At 34.8% G+C, this 26,084-nt stretch overlaps 1 protein-coding gene across 1 annotated transcript in view; it reads left to right on the top strand.

Moving 5' to 3' along the window:
• Positions 1 to 26,084, top strand: part of LOC123557731 (allene oxide synthase-lipoxygenase protein-like) — a 71,075-nt gene that overhangs the window by 13,534 nt on the left and 31,457 nt on the right. The window contains exon 3 of the mRNA XM_053544710.1: positions 24,479 to 24,523. Coding sequence (XP_053400685.1) covers positions 24,479 to 24,523 — 45 coding nt within the window. The remainder of the gene's footprint in view (positions 1 to 24,478; positions 24,524 to 26,084) is intronic.

Here is a 26,084-nt window from a genome sequence, read left to right on the forward strand (position 1 = left end):
ATTTGCATATAGACGTCCTGTTTTAAATATTTACAAATATACAATGCTTAACTTGTTGATTGTGATATTATCTAAACAAACAAACGCTAAAGAAAATTTAGTATATTGTCAATAAATCACATGTTAGTAAGGTCACAGCCATTGTACAAGAGTATAACAAAATTACATGGTAAAAACATAACGGACAATCGCGTTGCTGCACGTTAACTTTGTGATATGAAAGGCAGTTTCGGTCGTTTTGAATGTCTACCTGAAGGCTTTAAGCCTACAACGTGATAAGTGGATTTTATAACTGGACATCGTTTCATCGTAAATCAGATTCTATCTGTTTAAAAGTGTCACAAAATAAATACCTAGGAATGTGTATGGAATAGAAATTGAAAAGATCAGCTGATAGCAGTATGGATCCTGTGGATTACTTGTTTACCGTACGGACAGGAGACCGGAAGAACGCTGGCACTGATGCCAATGTCAAGGTCATTCTTCACGGTGACGGGGGACGCAAGACAGACAAAATCAAGCTTCGCAATATACTAAAAAACGACTTCGAAAGAAGTCAGATTGACAGCTTCACCGTCAAAAAACAATTCAAAATAAGAAATATTGAAAAACTTGAACTTTGGAGGGATAATTTTGGACTTGGAAGTGACTGGTATTTAGACTACGTTAAAGTTCGTCAGAAAGACAAAGACACGGAATATGCATTTCCAGTATTCAGGTGGATTCCTCCTAAAACCCATCTTATATTCCGGGTTAATGACACTATGCTGCCCCAGCATGACCCAGAAGCTGAGCAACGCTGGACAGAGTTGAAACGGAAAAGAGAAGCGTACATAGTTTGTCAGAAGATAGAGGGTGGCCCGGCACAGGTAACAGATATGTTACATAGACTTGCCTCTATTGCTTTTTCGATCAGGTCTTTTTAGCTAAGGGCTATTTAAGCAATGACGGTAAGAGCAATAGAAACTGTAGAGCACTGAAAACTGTAGGTCTTAACATATATGATAATAAAAATGGCAGCATTAACATATATGATAAAAATGACAGCATTTGTATGGATATACATGCTCGTAGATATTTTTTCTGTTACTTGGATAATGTAATATACCCAAATTTTAATGTATACAAAATGTAATGTGCACAAGGAAGTTTATTTTCGTAAATTTAGCCTTGATGACAAGGACACGCGAAAATTATATTAGACTAATCTAACAGGGTTCAAAGATGTTGTATTGATATCAAACTAATAGTATTTTAGTGTGAATATTTATTTTACAAAATTTAATGGAAATGCATCTTTTCATAGACCTACTTTTGGTAGTCTACATATCCTTTTGAATTAGTGGTACGGTTCATGGAAACTGCATACTAAACAATTCATGCATAAAGCGTAAATGAGCCGCGCCATGAGAAAACCAACAGTGCGTTTGCGACCAGCATGGATCAAGACCATTCTGCGCATCCGCGCAGTCTGGTCAGGATCCACGCTGTTCGCTTTCAAAGCCTAATGCAATTAGAGAAACCGTTGGCGAACAGCATGGATCCTGACCAGACTGCGCGGATGCGCAGGCTGGTCTGGATCCATGCTGGTCGCAAACGCACTATGTTGGTTTCCTCATGGTGCGGTTCAAATGTATAAAATCAACAGCTGCATAATTCAGTAAAATGTTGCTTTTGTATCAAAGTGTGTATGAATTAACTGAGATTAATTTTACGTGTAGACATTGATATAATCTTAAGATACTGCTTCCCGAATGTACGCCTGTTCCATAGTTATAATTATATTAACGATAGTTCTTAACTCATCAAACAGCTGAAAGCCATACTGTCCTAAATTGTTCGTTTGTGCCTTGTTAAAACGCATGTTGATTGAAAGAACAACGGGAAAATACAATACTAGATAAGCTCTTATATGTAAAATATGTAACTTTCATACATATTTAACATGTTTTCAATCAAACTGTATTTAAAATAATCTGTTCATCTCATTGTTGTGCCAACGTTATAAGTGGCGTATTGAACACGTGGATCTGATATTCTTCTATACCAAAAAACAAACAAACATAATAACACATGCCCAAATGTATAAACAAACTACTGTTGTTTAAATTTTTATTTTCTTAATAGACTAAACACATGTCCAATTAATTTAAATTATAAAGAATTTAATTATCCACTTCTTGGAAAATCATGGCAAACGTACGCCACATGCGTAAGCGCACCCTGGAAGCTTGTCAGTCCGCATTTGTAACTGCAGAAAAAAACAACAACAGACATTAAGGAGCACAAGGCATATTTGATCATTCTTACAGACGATGATAAATTATACAGAACAAGTTGGAAACTGAAGGATGTTTAGTGGTCTTGATAGAACATTTCGATTAATTATATTTAAATACAAGTATTGCATATCATTTGGGAGTTTTGCGGGTTGGGTGAGGGGTACTAAAAATATGACGGAACGATTTTGTCTGTTACTTGGGGTTATTTTCGATTTAAAACGAATTTTCAACACAACACAGAATGCGTACTATTTGAGCCGCGCCATGAGAAAACCATCATAGTGGGTTTGCGACCAGCATGGCTCCAGACCAGCCTGCGCATCCGCGCAGTCTGGTCAGGATCCATGCTGTTCGCTTTCAAAGCCTATTGCTATTAGAGAAACTGTTAGCGAACAGCATCGATCCTGACCAGACTGCGCGGATGCGCAGGCTGGTCTGGATCCATGCTGGTCGCAAAGCCACTATGTTGGTTTTCCCATGGCATGGCTCATTTTATTATGTACTTTTGTGTGCCGATGTGTATGGGAGTGCATAATTTATGTCATTAAAACGTTTCATCGGTTCTGTGTGTAGTAGGTCAGAAATGTCCAGTTAGAATGTACCATACCCAGAAATTTTCAGCAGGCAAAAAAAAAAAAGCAGATGCTTGCAGAAAATTGAAATAAACAGCTGTATACTTAATGAAGCATGCAATTTCATTGACCCTAGGAAGAAAAAGTTTGATTACAAGATCATAAGTCTGTTTTATGGAAGTATTCTCTTTTAACGTGTCGGTAAATGTGTTATTAATATCTCAAGAATTTGCCAATATCTGCAGGTAGTACGTTTGGTATTTAATATTCACACGTAGGAAAATAACTCTTCCTTATTGCTTAATTAATGTGTGGAAAGAAAGATCACCGGTGTTTAATAGAAACAATAATTAAATAAAAATTCTTTACTCAGTTGTTTTACGAAGGTTTATTGGCGTTCCGATGAGGGTTAGTAGTTACTGATGGCATAAGAGGCTGTTTTCATTTCTTTATAACGAAAACATGCCAGTAACAGAAGCCCACACCAAAAAAAAAAAATATATGTATATATATCAGATATAAATTTGGCAATCGAATTTGGCACCAGAAACACTATACGAAAGTTCTAGAGTTTGTATCATTTTTTCGCTGATGTGCGTGTGTCTGCTGCTTACAGTATATATATAACTTATATACTTAGTAATTCGTGTTATTTAGACATTATAATACAGTAATTGAATATTGTGTTCGATAATTACGAAATATGTGTGCAATTTGGAGAGAAAATGAACTGAAATGTTGTTACAATTACAAATACTGTTGCTGTTATAAGTTTTGTATGGAGCGGTTGATAATAGCTTTTATTTAACGAAACCGGTGAATACAGTGACTCTACCGTATACATATTGTGAACAGAGTGGAATTTGGATTTTGTCTTGTCGCTTTTAACCAATGCACTAATTGACTGAGTCAAAACAATTCAAATTGAAATAATGTCAATTGTTTTCGCAAACTCAAAGGTTCTTTCCTGGATATTTGAAATATATGAAAGTGAAAATCTGGCATAAGTGGCAACACTTCAACTTGACTTTCTGTTATTGGTCACTTCTTTCAGTACCCAGGATTATAGCGATTATTTTAAATTGGCATCCGGAGTTGATAACCTATTCTCAAATACTGTAGACAAAACTTACAGAATATACAAACGCATTAACATATTCTCAGATACACTTGTATTTGCAACGTGTCTTATTGCATACAGGCAAAACTTTGCGACCAACTTTTAAATACGGATATATTTATTCACAAGTATGGGCGACGTTACTTACTGTATAGAGGTAAAAACTGGCGATAAACTGTTCAGTGGCACAGATGCGAATGTTTATATCAAATTAAATTGTGACAATGGTGATTTTACCGAGGAGAAACTGTTGGACTGTTTGTTCAAAAATGACCTTGAGACGGGTCAAACTGACCATTTCAAATTAAGGCGCCAGAAAAAGTTACCGTCTGTCGATTTTATCGAACTTTGGCGGGACGACGCCGGTATCCTTGACAACTGGTTTGTTGATTACATCCGGGTAACGGAAGAGTCGTCTGAAAATGTGGTTTTTGAATTTCCACTTTTTAGGTGGATTAAAGCTGGAATGAAGTATAAGATAGTACACTTGGACACAAATTTACCCCAAACTGAACCATATGTTGATCAAAGAAAATTGGAATTAGAGGAGAAGAGACAAAGATACGAATTAGCGCCTCATTTTAAAGGGGCACCTTGCCAGGTAAGATGAGACAAAAATTATAATATACCGTGGTCATTTATATAACATTGAATTAAATAATTTATCTAATATCGCATGTAAGAAGTAATGACGATGGCTCGATAAAACGATACAAAAACACGAAAACACGATATTTTCGTCGCACTTCCGCTTCATGTTTTTGCATCATTTGAACGGGGTTGGCACCATCTATAAAATAAGGTGGCAGGGGAGTGCAGATTCGCGAATTCCACATTGACGTGTGGGTACCAGTGTTGAAATATCCATAGAAATCTCGTTTTTGCTTATTTTTCTTTGAAACTACTATGGACTATTGCAGATACTATAGACTACATAAAGACGACTCTCCGGTCCTATGCACCTGTCGCTTTCCATGCCAGATGTAGTGAAAATTGGCCAAATCACCCAAATTTTATAGACCAAAATTAGCCTAACCGGGCCTCACTTTGAACTCTTCCATTCATCCATTTTGTATTTTTAAATCCAATTTCGTAGCATATATGTATAGTGCGAACATAGATGCATACCCAGGTGGTGTGGAATGTGTCTCCCAACCACCACTTTATTTCCCTAATTTTCACTTGAAAAAAAAGTGGATGGATGACAGCCGAGCGTCTGGCCGACTTTTTGTTCTGATGTTTATGTTTTAGCCTCAACCGGAAGTACGGAGCTAGGAATTTTAAAACACCCGCCATGTAGAATCATTAACCGTTCCTCATTCCCCAGATATATTAAAGAATTAATAATGATAAATAACCAGTAAGATAGATATGCCTTTATATCTACCCTGTCCTGTTTATACAGAAAATCGACCGGGGCCAAACTACGAAACCGCTCCCCTGCCACCTTAAAGAAATGTTTCTTATCAAATTTCACACAACTTTCATCTCTGTTTTCAAGAACGATGTAATACCAAACATATTGCCAAGTTTCATTGTGAAATTTCGAGATTTTAGAGAAATATAGACATTTAATAGAAGCCACCCCCTACCAATTTACTGGGCTAAATTTTGGCCCTATGGTCCTTTTATTGTATATTTTGGTAAAAGTTTCACTCGTTTGCATTATTTTTCACTTGGATTCTGAAATATCATTCATTCCGTCATGAATAAGACCTAGAGGGATGCATTTTGTGCATTTTCTGACATTCTGGAGACCAAATATTGGCTTTTTAATCCCAGAAATCGCTCCTGAATAGGTGCATCTACTCAAAATAAGGTCAAAATTCCAAAATTTTCAAATTTCACTATTATTTTGCATTGGAAACACCCTTTTATATCGTATACAACCGATCTATGACTATTAAGACTAATTGCGATGTGTTTCGAGAAAGTCTTATTTCAGCTCTTATTGGTTAAAGGTCAGTAATTCAAATCCTTCTTTGTTTCATATAAAAAACGACAACTTCAGGTCGTCTGTACGTATCTTTAGAGAACATCACTTTTTCCTACACCTATTTTTCATGAAAGTTCTATCATAAATTAACGAAAAAATGAAAAGAAAATAGGGGGTCATGTAGTTCCTAGTGAAATGCCAGTCAGTTGTGGTCTGCTACCCTAAAAATGGCGCATATTTGCTCTCGTCCGCGCAATAAACACCTACTTCCGGTTTCGCTCTGCAAAACTTGCCATGTGGGCTGTATGAACATGAAAACCGTCTCATTTCATGCAGAATGTATTCCAGTAGTGAAAAATGGTGATTAAAGCACTCGTTCTACACGAATTTGCGCAAAAAATGGGAAAATTAGGATCTATTTATTATGGACTTCTTTCGAAAATTAGGATCTATTTATTATGGACTTCTTTCGACTACACCACGGAAGCACATTTTCGACCGAATTACTGACCTTATTCCTAAAGGGCGAACTTAGTTTGCGAGGACGCGAAAACATGATAAAACGACGCGAAGGCGCGAAAGCGCGATTGTACGATGTGAAGATGCGAATACCTACTTCAATTTACGCAACATTTTATATTCTATAAATTTTGTTACATAATGTTAGATCCTTATTAGAAATGTATGATTAATTGTTTTTATAGAAGTTCATAATTTTCCCATTTGATACGAAAATATTTTAAAAACTCGGGGTATTTCTTTTGATTTCAAAATAATTTCTAGTTTTACATTTACATTCGACAGATAATGGGACAGTCTGAACCAAAAGCCATGTTTTAAACGTTTTTTTCAGCTTCGGGAGTAGTATAGTGGACAGTTTGCAAACCGTCACTGGATCTATACTTCTTTCGGAATTTCGTTCATTTATTCCAATCAATCTTGGTTGTGCAACCAAGATAAACAAAGGGGTGTAAAATAATTTTACAGACATGGAATTTCAGATAAATGTGTAACTGAGCATGCAGATCTTTGAAAATATAGTACAATAGTTCTTATATCTATATCATTCTCTAGGCTTTGTTGGGCAAACAAATTTAGAATACCACCACCGAAAATCTAGCATATATTTAGCACTCGGTGAAACGTAAATAAGTGTAAATGGTGAGGTGTTGAAGATGTGAATTAACCCGTACTTGACCAAAATCTGAATAACCACCTTTAAACGATGCAAAAACACGATGCGAAAAGTATCGCGTCTTCAAATCGTATAGGGCGGATGGCCGATACACCGATGGCCTTATCTGCATAGCGTTCAGCCTCTATGATATCGCGGTCTTCCTATGTCTTCCCGAGTGCAACAAATCTGTTTTAACAGTGATTGGACATAGGAAAATGTACAGTTAAAATATGGGAAAATATTTTGTCTAATGTAAGCCCATGAAAACGGAGCAAGGTAGATACAGCGATATCATAGAACCAGCGATGCCACAGCAAACGCGATTATCATATAAATTTCACGACTAGAAAAGTCCTGGTGAGTTGAAATTTGTGAAAAAAATATGAATATTAAATCAATTGTTAAGAACAAGTTAATGTATATGTTGTGGAAGGATGGTACGACATGCTGATAGCCAAACATAATTTTCAAAAGTTAACTGATAAAGCATTGATTTACATGCAGTCCAAATACTGAGTGTTTTCGATTCAATATGAACAGCAAATCTTGAATTGTAAATGACGAGAACAACAGGTGGTAATTTCCGAAAAGAATCGCGGAAAAACAAATGATCTGTTAATCTATTACCCATTTCTATGACACCACATGCGCAACATAGTGAGGAATGTGCATTACATTCCACGAGACTATTATGTTTTATGATGATACAGGTACAAATTGACTCTGACATACAGGAAGGCTCGGAGTATGATTGACATGCAAACAAGCATATGTTATGTGTTTTGTACGGTGTTCTGTGAGGGCCAGCACGTGCGTTCTTTATAAGCGAGAAGTATTTATCACCGTAGCTCCTTCATCATAGCGTCTGTGAAAAGTGACTCTACGATCGAAAAATACGATGGCGAAGCACGCAGGTTTTCCCAGCGTTGCTTCGTGCTTCGCCGTCATAGCTTCACGTCTTGCGTTTGTAAAGGTACTTGTAAGTTGTGATGGTACGATTGCAAAGCGCGAAACTCCATTGGTAAAAAAAAACTTCACGCTTTGTCGTCCGCGCTTTGCTTTTATATAGAGAGCACGCGCTGGCCCTGAAGTATTTTAACCTGATCTACAGAAGGTAATCATTTGTAAACCGACAGCAGAAAGAGAAGTTTTTTTTCCAAATAATAATAATAATAAAAATAATGATAATAATAATAGTTTGTTTCAAGTTTATTGGCATAATCAGCAAAAACAATTTGCCTTTGGCCATTTACAAATAATAAGCAAGAAATATGGCAAAGACAATAAGCACAGCAATATATTACAAATAGAAAATATACATAAATAGTTCAGTTTAAGAAACAGTCATATCTCCCAGAGTATTATTACGAAATTCAAATGCTTCCTTGATATACCGTGTCAAATTATACAATCTTTTTTATTTGTATATAGACGACATTAAAGTATTAAATTTATTAATCGTAGGCCATGATATATGATTCAAGTATTTTCTTCGGATTTGCGAATATTTAGTACAGCATAATAAAAATGATATTCAGTTTCTGTGACATTTTCATTACACATTTTACATAATCTGTCAGTATAGAAACAAGTTTGAATGATAATACAGATGAAACAATGATTTGAATTTATCCCACATCCACTGGTATGACTTTTTTTTTTTAGTTTAACTTAGTTTGAAATTGATCTTTATGATATTATCAGATATTGTTTGTCAATAAAACTAAATCATGGAATTTAATAATAAATGTTAATAGTAATAATAATAATAATAAATAGTAATAGTAATAAAAATAATGATTATGATGATGTGGTAACCCTACAGTGTATTAAGAGTGAAAGTTGATAAAAATATGAGCACAATTACATATGTATACATGTAAACCGTCAAGCCATTCCGTATGTGTCCTATTACACCAGGGGCCGTACTCATAAAGCATCTTAAGTATAAGTTTTGACTTAAGTTGAAGATTTTACCTAGGTTTGTGGTGATTTCAGCTTAAGTCTAAGTAAAAAAGTCCTATTCATAAAACAGTTTAAACTTAAGATACGTAAGAAATGACTTAAGTCAGAAAACAAAATGGCGTTGTGAGTACGATTAAAGCGTTGTTTTTCAGATAAAAGCACTTTAAACATAATTGTGCATGTTGTATCTGTATGAAATTAATGTGTTTTTTTATGCCCCCGAAGGGAGGCATATTGTTTTTGAACCGTCTGTCGGTCTGTCAGTCTGTCCGCAATTTTCGTGTCCGGTCCATATCTTTGTCATCGATGGATGGATTTTCAAATAACTTGGCATGAATGTGTACCACAGTAAGACGACGTGTCACGCGCAAGACCCAGGTCCGTAGCTCAAAGGTCAAGGTAACACTTAGACATTAAAGGATAGTGCATTGATGGGCGTGTCCGGTCCATATCTTTGTCATCGATGGACGGATTTTCGAATAACTTGGCATGAATGTGAACCACGGTAAGACGACATGTCGCGCGCAAGACCCAGGTCCGTAGCTCAAAGGTCAATGTCACACTTAGACGTTAAAGGATGAATGTGTGACACAGTAAGACGACGTGTCGTGCGCAAGACCCAGCTCCGTAGGTCAAAGGTCCTAAACTCTAACATCGGCCATAACTATTCATTCAAAGTGCCATCGGGGGGCATGTGTCATCCTATGGAGACAGCTCTTGTTTTAAATGTTTTCGTCCACAAGAAAAGCCAAAAATTACTTATTAAGTTGTTTCATGAATAACAAATATACTTAAGTAAAAAAAATCTTACCTAAGTAATACTTAAGTAAATAAACAATTTCTTATACTTATACTTAAGATGCTTTATGAATACGGCCCCAGATGTGTGATATTTTTATAAGCAGTTTTCACTCTTGTTATAGCCCAGAAAACCAGAGTTGGCATGAGTCATGTTCTTTAGGTAAGCTCGATGAGAAAAAAATGGGACCCAAGTTTTTTTCTGTTTCTGGTTATACATTTAAATGGAAAGAAAATGATGTGTATAAACAAAAGAATACTCGCGTAAATATGTTTTTTTTTTCAAAATTTGAAATTGTACGGTACGTTTTGTTTAGCGATGTCTACATTTTTCATCTTTTTCTAGTGATTTGCCTTTTCATTTATATTTCTGTTTTCCGTAAGGTGTGTAACATTTCTTCTTACAAATAAATCTTCCGTCAATAGTTTGCAACTGAACGGTTTATTGTCCCAAAATTTCCTTGTGGGTATAAGGCCTACAAGCATTTTATGACGATACAGAAACTGTATCAAAGCTTTTCGGAATTCACCGAAGAAGCTATGTTATCAGTAGGTTTTGTTAAGTTTTCTCCACATTAAATATACACTGTTCCCAACCGGCACATCCCGTTGCACGTCAGCGGACATGTATTGAAAATCATTTGGCATTTCAGACAACACCCACTTGAAAATACCTGTATTTTTTTGAATACCTGTCTGCTTGTATACAAGTTAAAATAACGGCATCTGCGGTATGCAAAAATAATATGACAGGTTTCTCCGTCTGCCCGTCCCAGTTTACGTACGCATACGGAGACGCTTACATCCACATTCATAATTCGCTGAGCCATAAAACGAAAATGAAAAGTTCGTGACAGTTTTTTTTCTTTATCCGCCTACGGATACTATTATTAAACTATTTTATAATTTTATCAATGAAGTGGTAAATACGCTTTGCGGTTTCGACTATAAAATACTAGTACTCGTACATCTATGACTTCGTCCTACTTTTTAAATATCATATTTTTGAAATGGGATGATTTCACTATCTCATACGTGGCTCACAATGCTAGCATGCTCAGTGCCTTTGAGAAAATCAAACTAAAATCCGTGAAAAAGGGCAATCCTCAAATTACAGTTATTATTGTATCCCGTCAGTGAGCGCGGTGAGGAATTTTAAAACACTTTTTTGGGCTCATCAGCAGAAGATATTTTTTTTCTAATTATTCATATGGGTTGTTTTTAAAAATAAACGTTAAAATAAAATCAACGAAACAGCTTATTTTTATTCAACACAAGCACGTGTCGATCACTTTTGACTCCGCAGAAGAATTGATTTACGAATACATTGTTCACAGGCGTTGCAAAATTTTCCGCAATAGACCTTTGAGACACAAGGTTACATAACATAGCATGGATGACACCGAAATCTTTTTGAAAATATTGAAAGGTGTGTCGTTGCAAAGTTTGTTTTGTTCTGCAATATCTATGGAAGTTGGTTTATCAATATATCCCAGTTTAATGGTATTATAATATACGCACGTGAACCGAAAAACCCGTGCAAAATATACCCGTGTAAAATATTTGTGAGACACATGATCGAACCAGCAATACAACATAAATGGTTACATAACATAAAGAACAAAGGAACATTGAATCAATGCATTTAGAATGAAAATAATACACAAAATTAATGTATTGAGTGTTTTATCTTGCAATACAAGTGCACATTTGTAAGCTATATTCATATTTATTTATATCTTATCTTAAATATTTACGCTGTTTTCTTGACCTTGATATTTTCACATAAGTGTACCAACTTAAAGCATAAATACAAAAGCCAATTATTTATCGAAATACAAGTACCTGTGGACAAATACCTGTAAGCTTGCGTCACGGTCACATGGTTTTAAGTTTGACAAAACTTTCAAAAGGACGCCGACTTATGGTAAACATAAATACACACGACTACGTGAATGAATGCTCCTATAAAATCAGTATCAGTATTGGAAACAAACTCATAGCCCAAAAGGCGGAGTCGATAACGCGATCAAAGGACGATACTTACCAGATAAGATAATAGTGTGTCATCTTTATTTAGTTTGAACAAGTCGCGTGTGCACAATACAGTGTGTCTTCAAAAAAACATTTACGCTTTGGATATTCGAAAGTTAGTGACCTACATGATAAATTTTAAAAATATATATTGAAAAAAAAATGAAGTAATAGATTTTAATTAAATTTTTTGATATCCAAATTAAATTTAGAAAATGGGTGCATGTTTAGGTGTGCAAAATGCACAGTTTGTTATTTATGTAAAAACTGGAGATAAAAAGCATGCAGGCACTGATGCAAATGTGAAAATAAAACTACATGATAAAAATGGAAACTACACTGATGACTTAGTTTTAGACAATTTCTTCCGTAATGACTTCGAGAGTGGACAGTTGGATGTATTTCCGATAAAAGATTTGAAAATAAAAACTTTTGGCGGGCATGTCGATAGGGTTGAATTTTGGCGAGACAATGCGGGACTTGGTGCCGATTGGTATGTGGATAAGATTGTTGTGGAAAATAGAAAAACAAACGATATTTACATATTTCCAGTATTCAGGTGGATAAGACCAGATTATCATTATTTAATTGAACACTTAGATACATCTTTACCCCAGTTTGATCCTCATCTGGACCAGAGGAAAGAAGAGTTAGAAGAAAAACGAAATGTTTATCAAGTTGCTCAGAAGGTGCCGAATGGTCCAGCACAGGTATACATGCAGTTGCCCAGCCAGGGGTTTCATTAAGGGCTGTGTGGTGGTGATTGCCCCCTTGCTTAATGTTGGTTTGAGCCCTGCCATGGCTACTTTTCCTGTAGCAAGTGAAGCTCGAAATGGGATGGGGACCCCCAAAAACCACCGTCTGCAACTGCCACCTTCTACAATAATTAATGAAACCCTTGCTGTCCATTGAAAGTGCGCCAATATTTTTTTTTAATTTGGAAAGTCTGTATTTAGCTGATTTTTCAAAGTTGCAACTTTAATCCGTATTTATTTATTTATTTTTTTTTAACTTTAGAAACATAACTTGGAGCAGGAAGGTCTAACAAGTTGTTCCAGCTTGGAGGCATTATTGCCCCATGATTTAGATGGGTCCCTTAATAATTTCAAGCTTTTCTCAGGTCTTACTCTAAAGTAAAATTTGCATGGCCTAATGCGTGCATGCACAACTTAAAACAATTTAAAAATTCAAGTAAAACATTTTTAAGAAGGGTCTCACCATTTTTCGTGGTATATTGTATAATTACTCAACAGTATAGAATATTTTAAAACGGATGAATATCTTCGTTTACCAATATGTTTCACCCTACTGCACAGTGATGTGACTTAAAATTGACTCCATTTCAAACTAGGTTGATTTTTATCAAGTGCTTAAGGAGTCAAAGTTGTACAGTAAGCAGAGGGTGGATATCCACTTGTTGTGACTTCCCATTCATCTTAAAATAAGCTAAAAATAGATTGTAAAAAAATGTACCTTCAGGTTACTTTTTTACAGTTTCTTAACCAATTTCAAGACAATTGAAAATTCATACATATTCATGCAGCCATGATTTTGAATGTAATTCACAAAAATTGGATAAAGACATCCTGATAATGTGAAAAAAACACCCTTTATAATGTTAGCCTTAAAGGTTAAAGTTAAAATGTTGATGTTCATATTATAGAATTATTATCTTATCAATTTAAATTGTCACTAAAATGATAAATGATGTTATAATCGGTGAGATGGTTTTAAAAAGACCTAGTCACATTTGCTTAAATTGTTGGTAGAAATAATAAAAGTTCTTATACAAGACTGAAGACACTTTAAATGACATATGATATAATTTTTATATGAACTTTTGCATGTTTATTAAAAGATTTTTTAAGACACCTATGAAGTTCTGTATTTACCACTGGATTCCAGTAGAATTCTGCTGAAAATCCAGTGGCATTCTACTGGAAATCCAGAGAAAATTTTCTATATAGGGTAGTGTTTGAATTGTCATTCTGTTGGCTCTGTCACACTTAAATGTGTTCATGTGAGATGTGAGTTCCATCCAATTTCAATGGTATTTGGTAATTATTACATCATCATCATTAAATGCACGTGCACATATTATGGGTCTGATGATTTTTTATCAGTTGTGCCCCTTTTTTATATGAAATAATTGTACTATCAAGCATTTTTTAGGTGAAGGGTTGGATGTGGGTTGGAGGCACGTCCTCATGATGCAATGCATAACCCTTACGCTGCTAAATTTCTATAATAAACAAGCTTAATATCCATTTTTCAATTTGGACAGTACCAGTGACTGTTAAAAGGGATGCTAACTGAACTGGGAACAGTGCAGATCTTGATCAGACTGCACAGATGTGCAGGCTGATCAAGATCTACACTGGTCGCAAAGGCAAAGTAAATTGTGTCCAGCATGATAATGCTTAAATATTTATTACTAACTTGTTTTGCAGTATTAACTACCAAAATATCAGTGTGAAATATATCTGATAAAATGCAGTATTTTCTTTCACTATTACAATTAAACCCTTTGTTGTGCATGCATGTCAAACTCAAATTATCATTCACTCATAAACACCAGATTTTGCATTATCTGATGTTCAATTCATTGATGAAAGATTAAATTTTGTACACTGAAACAAACATTAACATTACAGGTTTTCACTACTTAACCCTTATCATGCTGGACATGATTGATTCTGCATTTGCAACCAGTGTAGATCATGATCTACCTGCATATCTGTGCAGTGACTGCAGTCTGATCAAGATCTACACTCTGTATATTTTTGGTAAGCACCCTTTCAACAGTTAATGGTACAGTCCAAATTGTAAGATGGACAAGTTCATTATAGGAATTTCGCAGGGTATTAGCATTAATATGATTTTGGAATGTTAGATCAAATACTATATCAAATAATTTATTTTAGTTTTATTATCAGCCTACACAATACCATGAAAATATAAATTTTATATAACCCATTTTAAGGTTAAAAAACGGATCATATATTTCATCCTTGACGATCTTTATTACCTTTACTTGCTATATTTAACTTTGCTTTATTGATACTTAGGGTATGTGGCTGACGCAGTTTTTGGGATAGTGGCGTTCCAGTTGGGAAAACCTTGTCTCGAAGTTGCTATGATAAATAAATGTAATTAGATTATAGTTTCTTTAAAGAGAAAATTATTGCTTGTCTTGCTCAAATCTTAAGTAAACTTCTTCTTAATATTAGATTAACAAAACCAAAAGGTGTGATTATATTTTGTGATTGTCAAAATTCAGTAGCAGCAGCTGCCTTTTACTAAGGTACAAAAAAGGCCTAGTCCTTCAAAAAGATTTTCTCCATCATGTATTATAATTTATTATACGTGCAATAATAAATTTAAAAAGGAAGGATTTTATTCTCTTTATCAACCAAAATAATTAATGTCTGAATTTAATGCACAAGTTCAGTAACTATACCCATCTAATTTGTTGAACTCAACTACAGTAACATAATAAGTCTTCTGAGAAATACACAGATGCTTTATAAGAAATCTGTGCACCTTGCTGGTGCTGAAATTAATTAGAAAATGAATTAATTTACACTTTTTCTATCAAACATAATAAAATGGGGCCTTCGTGGCCGAGTGGTTAAGTTTGCTGACTAAAAATAACTTGCTCCTAATCTAGGTAGGTTTGAGCCTCATGCGGGGCATTGAATTTTTCATGTGAGGAAGCCATCCAGCTGGTTTATGGAAGGTCAGGGATTCTACCCAGGTGCTCGCCCATGATGATACACTGAGTGGCACCTGGGGTTTTCTCCACCATCAAAGCTGGAAATGACCTATGATTGTGTTGGTGCAACGTTAAACCCAACAACAAAAACAAATTAATAAAAACTGAAAATTGAGGTATTATAAATACAGAAGAAAGTCGAGCTGACATTTCTCAAGTCATTGATAATCTGTATTAAAAGTCTCGGTCAGCTGCAAAATAATGTTTAAGTTAAATGTTATTGTTGTTGTTTTATTTTATTATTCTTTTGATGTACGTTTTAAGCATTTAGGTCAAAATGGTTGAATAAAGAGAGCAGATTATCTTGTAAAAACTGTAAATTCTCGAGCAATTATACCATTTTATTCAATTACAATTAGGTAACAGATGAAATTGTTACAATACACTGTAATAGGGCTTTATGAATCAACAAGAAAATTTGGCCTTTGGCTGCAGGGTAACAGATTCTAAAGTTGTTTTTTTCACTCCATATGATGATTTTAAAAGAATATTATCAATGAAAAATTGGTATCTATTTATCTATTTATTGATGTTGGTATGCTAAAAGTGCACATGTGGTAGATAATGTTCCGCCCCTCAGGTCATATATCATGCCATATGCTAGACTAAATATATTGACTTTAAAAATATCTGAAATGTCCAGTGATGCCATAAAATTTTATTGATTTTTAACGATTCGGTAAATAATTGATTATAAAGCATGCAACACCAATTTAGGTGGTCAATTTCATTTCCATATTTTATGATCTTTTCCACTCTATAGAATATTGAATTGTGTACTTTTAATTGATACAGAATAATTTATACCTTGTGTATACATATATATAAAATCAGTGCAGGAGTCATTTCTGTGACTTACAGGTCAGTTTTCCTACTAAGTCATACCCTCAGAAATGACAAATGAAAAAGGAAAAAAAAAACACATCAAGATAATTGTAATTACTGTTAGATAAACCACACTCCTCCATACTTTTAGCCTCTTAACAACTAAAACTAATGCATTTAATGGATCAGTTGATGTATGATAGATTCTTTAATTAGCCATTTAGTATAAAAAGTCTTGACAAGATCTAATAAAAGGATTTCAGCAGATTCATAACAGGTTTTGGTGGAGTAACTCAGTTGATATGGATTCTCTCCCTTACCAATTACTGCTGGATTATCTCCCTTTCTACCTTTTGGCAAAACAGTGCTGGATAATTTCCCTTCCCTGTTTCAGAGACTAAGGAATACATACTGCTGGATTTTACCTCCCTTACCAGTTTCGCTGAACAAACCCCTAACAGATTGTTGAAAGAACCTTTTGGATTATCTCCCCTACCAATTTCTGTAATGTGCTTATAGCTAGATTGGGTACTTCCCTGAGTGTCTGAAGGCATATGGCTGGATTATCGCCCTTACTAATTTGTAAAACCAAAATTAAGGCACAGTGGCTAGCTGCCATGACAATTTCTGAAAGGTATATAATTATATTTTGCTGGATTACATATTAAATTTAACTTTTGTTCATTTATGTGACATTTGATGATATTACCACACTGAGGCAGGTTTCATAACAGCCAATATTTCGGCAAAATTTTGCCCCCTTTTTCAGCTAAATTTTTTTGGTGAATTAAGCTTTTTTAGGAATTTTGTAAACTAGTATTATATACAAACGACCAACTACAAAACAAATGTATGAAAAAATTAAGGACAGAAAAAAATCTGAGTCCCTCCACATAGCTCTTAAAAATACAATGTAAATGAGACCAGCTTAAATATACTTAACATAACCCAATGATCATACTGACTACCAATCTGATTAAAATTTCTCCAATTAACACTTCTCATTGGGAGGGTATAGTACTTAGTTAAATTGACTGACTACTGTCTGCATAAATTCATGAAATAGAATGACATAGCATGTTATTATTAAATACTAAAACCCAGCTTTAACAATGTCATTATCATTATTATGAATCATTCTGTCTCTGTTAGATCAATAGAAAATACATCAACTGCCTTCTAATTATGAAATAACAAATGTAACAAATATGATTTTAATTGACTGATAATTATAGATAATGCATGATATTATCTTGTGATGTCAAATAATGACATGAAACTGACATTTAATTTTACATAGTGTATTTATCTGTCAATTAAGGTCTGCTAACTAGATATTTATGAGAAATGATATATGAAATATATGAGAAATGTATGTTGTTTTATGACAAACGAGTATCTTTGGTAGACTCACAGTGACAGAATGAATTTCCAGTCTGAGCCAATGTCTTGTGTTATGTGTTAACCTTTAGTCTGCTGGACCTGGCAAGTGATTTTGCCTTTGTGACCAGTGCAGACCAAGATCAGCCTGCACGATCAATGTTAGGTCTGCACTGTTTGTATTTGTCAGTAAATTTTCATTGGACAGCTCTTTGAATAATCAGTGGTACTGTCCAAACATAATAATGGACCGGTCCATCGTAGAAATTTAGCAGGGTAAAGGTTAAAGTAGCTTCAGATATTTGGAGATGTGACATAACTTTTGAAGTTCATGTTTATATAGTAGTTTTTAGCTCATCTGATTTTTAGCTCGACTATTCATAGAATAGTGAGCTATTGCACTCGCCCATGCGTCGGCGTCGGCGTCGGCGTCTGCGTCCGCGTCCGCGTCCCGATTTTGGTTAAGGTTTTGTATGTAAGCTGGTATCTCAGTAACCACTTGTGGGAATGGATTGAAACTTCACACACTTATTCACTGTGATGAACTGATCTACATTGCACAGGTTCCATAACTCTATTTTGCTTTTTTACAAAATTATGCCCCTTTTTCGACTTAGAAATTTTTGGTTAAGGTTTTGTATGTAAGCTGGTATCTCAGTAGTTACTAATGGGAATGGATTGAAACTTCACATACTTCTTCACTATCATGATTTGACATGCACTAAGCAAGTCCCATAACTCTACTCTCTTTTTTTTCAAAATTATGCCCCTTTTTCGACTTAGCAGTTTTTGGTTAAATTTTTGTATGTAATCTGATATCTCAGTATCCACTAATTGGAATGGATTGAAACTTCACACACTTGTTCACTGTCATGATCTAACATGCACTGTGAAGGTCCCATAACTCTACTTGGCATTTTTACAAAATTATGCCCCTTTGACTTAGCACTTTTTTGTTAAGTTTTTGTATGTAAGCTGGTATCTCAGTATCCACAAATTGGAAAGGATTGAAACTTCACACACTTGTTCGCTGTCATGATATGACATGCAGTACAGAGGTTCAATACCTCTACTTTGCATTTTACAAAATTATGCCCCTTTTTCAACTTGTATTCATTCAATTGACAAGGCTGTTGAATAGTCGAGCGTTGCTGTCCTCCGACAGCTCTTGTTTGAAAAAAAATGATGAGTTATTGTCATCACTTGAGCGGTTGTTGTCGGCGTCGGCGTCGGCGTTGCCTGGTTAAGTTTTATGTTTAGGTCAGCTTTTCTCCTAAACTATCAAAGCTATTGCTTTGAAACTTGGAATACTTGTTCACCATCATAAGCTGACCCTGTATAGCAAGAAACAGAACTCCATCTTGCTTTTTGCAAGATTTATGGCCCCTTTTGTACTTAGAAAATACCAGATTTCTTGGTTAAGTTTTATGTTTAGGTCAACTTTTCTCCTAAACTATCAAAGCTATTGCTTTGAAACTTGGAATACTTGTTCACCATCATAAGCAGACCCTGTACATCAAGAAACATAACTCTATCTTGCTTTTTGCAAGATTTATGGCCCCTTTTGTACTTAGAAAATATCAGATTTCTTGGTTAAGTTTTATGTTTAGGTCAACTTTTCTCCTAAACTATCAAAGCTATTGCTTTGAAACTTGGAATACTTGTTCACCATCATAAGCAGACCCTGTACATCAAGAAACATAACTCCATCTTGCTTTTTGCAAGATTTATTGCCCCTTTTGGACTTAGAAACTTTTTTTTTTATGGTTAAGTTTTATGTTTAGGTCAGCTTTTATCCTAAACTATCAAAGCTATTGCTTTAAAACTTGCAACACTTGTTCACCATCATAAGTTGACCCTGTACAGCAAGAAACATAACTCCATCCTGCTTTTTGCAAGATTTATGGCCCCTTTTGGACTTAGAAAATATCAGATTTCTTGGTTAAGTTTTATGTTTAGGTCAACTTTTCTCCTAAACTATCAAAGCTATTGCTTTGAAACTTGGAATACTTGTTCACCATCATAAGCAGACCCTGTACATCAAGAAACATAACTCCATCTTGCTTTTTGCAAGATTTATTGCCCCTTTTGGACTTAGAAACTTTTTTTTTTATGGTTAAGTTTTATGTTTAGGTCAGCTTTTATCCTAAACTATCAAAGCTATTGCTTTAAAACTTGCAACACTTGTTGACCATCATAAGCTGACCCTGTACAGCAAGAAACATAACTCCATCCGGCTTTTTGCAATAATTATTGCCCCTTTTGGACTTAGAAAATCATTTTCTTGGTTGAGTATTATGTTTAAGTCAACTTTTCTCATAAACTATCAAAGCTATTGCTTTAAAAATTGCAACAGTTTTTCACCATCATAAGTGGACACTGAACATTAAGAAACATAACTCTATCCTGCTTTTTGCAAGAATGATGGCCCTTTTTAGACTTAGAAAATCATGGGTAGGACAATATTTCTATTACACAAAAAAAATCAGATGAGCGTCAGCACCCGCAAGGCGGTGCTCTTGTTTTAAGGCATGTTCACATTCAGAAGTGCTTGATAGAAGACATTCAAATTTAACCCTGAACCCTGCTGAATTTTTATAATGAACTTGTCTGTCTTCCACTTTGGACAATACCCTTAAAAAAAGGGGTGCTTAATACCAAAAAGATACTGGCTTAATAGCTAACAGTGCAGATCATGATCAGCCTGCACATCCATGCAGTCTGATCATGATCTACACTGGTCGCAAAGGCAGCATGGTAAGGACAAAGATGATATCATACATTATAAAAGACAAGATTATTACAGTTTTAAGTATATAAGCATATAAGTGATGGTTTTAGATTATTTATTGTTCTAATGAAATATGGTTTTGCAGTAATGAAGTGCAGCAAAGTGAAAGGAAGAACTTAATTTATTGACCTTTAGATAAATTTTAAAATGTTATTGCTTTCATTTCATTACACTTCATTACTGCAAAATTTAATTTCTTTAGAAGATCACTAAATGAGCTATGAAATATATAGATATTAAGTCCTATGTCTACATTTTCTTTCATACACAGTTAAACTTTAAATTCTGGAACCCCTGAACCCTGCATGCCCTCGAAATTGAACCATCAGCTCCACCTTAAATGTTTTGTTGTATACAAATTCACCTTAAATGTTTTGTTGTATATAGTAGTCGCAACTTGACCGCGATGGTTGACCTTAGGCTGATTATTCATATCGATTATTTCATTGTAGAAATCAAGGGTGCTTAGGTTAGGTGTGTATTTATATGGAATTAGTTTGTATACAGTGCAGTATCAAAGTATATATAATTACATTTGATCAGTTAAAACTTTCCAGTACACTAATTTATTTTTACACAAAATTATATTTCCCTTTTCTTGTGCAGATCGTCTTTTACGTACACTTCTTTCCAATAATAGGTTGAGCCTTATTATGTATTATAATACAGAGGTCAACCATCGGGGTCAAGTTGCGTCCACTATACAATTGACTCTATTTGCAGTCACAAATTTCTGCATTCAGCAGGGAATTCTTTTATTTGAACTGTCTCATCTACCACTTCATTGAATTTAATGTATGGGTGATATCACCCCAAAAGCATTTAAACCCTCAGATGCCTTTACAAACTACTCACTGACCATTCCAAGAAAGATGATGTCCCAATTTTTAAGTTGGTTTTGTCCCTTTTGCATAAAACACAATGTCATGATAATGTAAATTGATGAAAGTTTTTGAAAAAATTCCTGGATCATTGCATATGTGCAAGCATCTTTCTTCTGTATTTATAGTAGCAGTTTAATGGGGTTATGAAAATTATTACTACTGTATAGCCTCATGTCAGTGACACTGTATGTTTTAAGTTAAGAAAAAAATACAACTGTTACATGACTATAGAGTAGACATTCACTCCATATATACGTTACAAGCAAAATTTACGTATTTTCCTCAGGGTGATAAATGAATAAGAAGCGTAATTGATGTGCATGAATGTGTTTTAAAAAACAAAAATATTTTGGACTGTATTTGGTGAGCTAAAATTGCAGTCCCCACCAACAGATTTTACATTTTAATTTGTCGAGTTTTGTTTGATTGTGTTAATGCCTGTAAAGTTTGCCAGTTTTAAGAATGGCCTGGCTTTATTGTGTATATGAATGCATATGAGCCATGTCATGAGAAAACCAACATAGTGGGTTCGCGACCAGCATGGATCCAGACCAGCCTGCGCATCCGCGCAGTCTGGTCAGGATCCATGCTGTTTGCTTTTAAAGCATGTTGGAATTGGAGAAACTGTTAGCGAACAGCATGGATCCTGACCAGACTGCGCGAATGCGCAGGCTGGTCTGGCTCCATGCTGGTCGCAAACCCACTATGTTGGTTTTCTCATGGCACGGCTCAATTATTTTGAAATTAGCAAACTATCAGTGAATTTGACTGTGAGTTGTTCAGTTTCAGACAGCAGAATGATGTCCAAATAGCAGTAATGTTCCAGACTGGTATATAATTGTCTTTCATATGACAGCAGCTGTGTAGGATTGGTGGTCCAGTCTGCACAGATTTATGCAGTTGTCTCCCCTTAATGTAAAGGGGTCTAACAATTTAGGAGAATTTTTATGAAAACATTTTTTTTCTTCATATTTTAGTTTCCATCTTTGACAAGTTTTTGAGACGATATTTTTTAAAATTTTGACGGAGGCAAAAGTCTTTCGATGACATTTTCAAAAATTATTGTGCAGAATGCAGTATGTTACAATAATCTAATCTAATTGTTCAATTATCAGTTATTTTGAATTACTGAGGGAATTATGGGAAATGCCATTATTTCCTGGTCTGTTCTGTGGTATTTGATTATCACAATGTATGATACAGTAAATTTAATATAATAAATGGCAGATTTAATGGTCATCATGTTGTGGTGCCCATTATGGGGTTAATAAAGGTCTTGAGGGATGTGTATATATTCAGAGGTTTAGAAGAAGTTAAGAACCTTTAAACATATTATATAAAAGGTGGGGTGAATTTATACATATTTATGTTTATTGGTTTCCACCTGGGGCTTCAGTTGCCTAGTGGTTAAGGCCCACTGACTTTGAATCGCTTGACCCCCCCCCCCCCCCCCCGCTGTAGGGTCGGAAAGCTCACCTTGGGTGTAGAATTTTTTCTTATGAGGAAGCTATCAATTGCTAGCTTACAGAAGGTCAGTAGTTCTATGTGACCTGGGGTCTTCCTCCACCATCAAAAGCTGGAAAGTCGCCATGTGATCTATAACTGTGCCGGTGTGCTCAGGTTAAACCCAGCAAAAAGGGAATAAAAGAATATGATTAGTTTCACTTGCTGAATGACCAAATTTAAGAAAATTGTCTTTTGTTTGGCTGACAGTTTAACCCTTAGCCTGCTGCAGGCGAATTTAACAGCCTTTGCAAACAGCTTGGAACCAGATCAGACGCCGATTAAATCGGCGTCTGATCAGGTTCCAAGCTGTTTGCTACTCTGACAATATTTCTTCCAATTTTGGAGCAAATTGAATGAACTTTACAATTTTAGCAGACGACATTTCCAGCAGACGACAATTTATCTAGCATGCTAAGGGTTAAAGTAGTATTTTAAACAATTGAAATGTATATAAAAGTGTATGAATTATGTGAAAGAGTTGTTGTCACTATATACTGTGATTTCAATATTTATATGTTGTTCTTATTATTCACATGAATCATTCTGACTTATTTTGCCAACAACACCAAAGGAAAGGTTTTTTTTTTAAAGTCTTTGATGTTTGCTCAAAAAGCCACATTGCAGGCTTTTAATCACAGTGGACAGATATTCTGCTCATTAACATTGTAAAATAAGTTATATCTTGCTTATAAACAAGATTTATTTTGGTCTTTCCATTACATTAGTAACAATTTCAAAGTGATTCAAGTACAAAACTAGAAACCACACATGCAGCTGGATTCACAAGTATTTTAAATTAGACTTAGAATTAAGAGTTATAAGGAAATATTCAGTTTGGCTATGCATGATTCTACAATGCTAGAATTTGGCTGAGCTCCTATAATACAGCTCCTGAAGGTATAATTCATGTTAAATTGTTAAGTTTTATCACAGTATGTGGTCACAAAAAACAGATAATTTAGCCTTTTTATAAAGCCATAATTTAAGGTATTGGACCCATAAATATAAGTTATTGGCAATTCCTTTTGTGATTATTTATATAATGTTTTCTTGTATGCTTTTTCAGCTTCCTTCAGCCATAACAGAAAATTGCTTTTTCATAACAATCAAAGAATGTTGAAATTGAGTTAACCCAACAGAAAATGCCCTTAATTAAATGTCATTACAGGCCTTTACCTTGTAGTCTTAGTTTATATTTCAAACTTCAGACGTTCATGAGTATTGGCAAAGGGCTCGGGTATAAATTCCACAGACACTTGGGGTCAGGACCCCTGAACCACCCAACTCTCCTCCGCCCCTGACCCCAAGTGTCTGTGGGTATTTCAGCTGTTCTCTGCAGGGACTATGTCTGAGTAACTTTGTTGTAATTGTTCTTACTTTAGACAGTATCATAAGTAAGATAGATAGTAAAATGCGTGATTTCTATGTTTCAGATTAAAGTTATGCCAGCTGATGAGGCCTTCTCATTTGATTACAAGGTAAGTTAAAAGTTAAAATATGAGCCGTGCCATGAGAAAACCAACATAGTGGCTTTGCGACCAGCATGGATCCAGACCAGCCTGCGCATCCGTGCAAAGCCTATTGTAATTAGGGAAACTGTTGGTGAACAGCATGGATCCTGACCAGACTGTGCGGATGCGCAGGCTGGTCTGGATCCATGCTGGTCGCAAAGTCACTATGTTGGTTTTCTCATGTCACAGCTCAATTATTATATTGTTTGTGTTTCTGTAATTTCACTGAAGTAGCCAACAGGCAGTTTTAATGTATAATGTTTTATCAACTTTTATGTACTGCAAAATCACCTGATGTTGGACCGTGGGGGAGTATTTTTTGTGGATTTCACGGTTAGCTTTAGGCCCAATGAACAATGTAAAATTTACATTTATTTTATTGGTAAGAATAAAAATTCACGATTTCATATCACCACAAAATAGTCACTTTGAAAATAAACCTGAAATTCCATGTCCACAAAGAAACAGTTTCGCAGTACATGATATTTCAGAACGATATGTGAGAAATTCTCAAAAATTTATTTTGATAAAATGTGTGAAATAGAGCACAAATGCATAATGTTATATGAATTACATAGCTAACCTATATGAAAAGCATGTCTCATTTCAAATCTTCATATAAAAAGACACATAATGTGATTTATATAGTATGAATATTTCTTCAATTTTATACTAAAATTCATAAAGTTTATAACATTAGTTTAATAACAGCACAATCATATGGGCTAAATAATTATTATACATTTATAGAAATGGTATTGTATAAACTCAAAAACAAAAAAATCTTAGCAATCTTGGAAAAAAAAATCCTAACTTTTAGTTGACTTGTTTGAGTCTGCGGTTAGCTGTATAACAGTCACCCTTCACACCTGTACTCTGTATTGGTGCCATAATTGTATTAGGTTTTTATAATTAAGCTATCTTGGTTACTACCAGTGGCATGCAATGATTTGAAACTTCACACACTTGTTCTGACATACAATGCACAAAGTTCCATAACTCATGATCCATTTTTCCACTTAGAAACTTTTAATTGTTCAAGTGTTTATATGAAAGCTGTTGAAGATCTACGACTCATTTTAACCTTTACCCTGCTTTAAATAATTCCTAAAATTAACTGACCCATTATTCAATTTGGGCAATATCATTTATTCATACTTAAATTCCAAGAGGTGTTCACTGAAAATTTACTGACTGAACAGCGAACATTGTAGACCATGATCAGCCTGCACGAATGTGCATGCAGGCCGATCTTAAATTGGTCTGCACTGGTTGCAAAGGCAGAATCACTTGCCGCCAACAGCTAGGCTAAAGGTTAAATGGGATGGCTTAACACCTAATATTAGGTCTTAAATATTTGAAATTTAAATAACTGCTGAAACCAATGAGTAGAGATAATTTTACTTGCAAAAAATTATATGTTTAAGATTTTGAATTGGATAACGGTAACATTACAACATATGCCTGAATTTATCGAGAAGGATGAAATGAGATTTTACTTATATAATTACGGCATATAGCTGAGAAA

This window comes from Mercenaria mercenaria, chromosome 5 (assembly GCF_021730395.1).
Source record: "Mercenaria mercenaria strain notata chromosome 5, MADL_Memer_1, whole genome shotgun sequence".
NCBI lineage: Eukaryota > Metazoa > Mollusca > Bivalvia > Venerida > Veneridae > Mercenaria > Mercenaria mercenaria.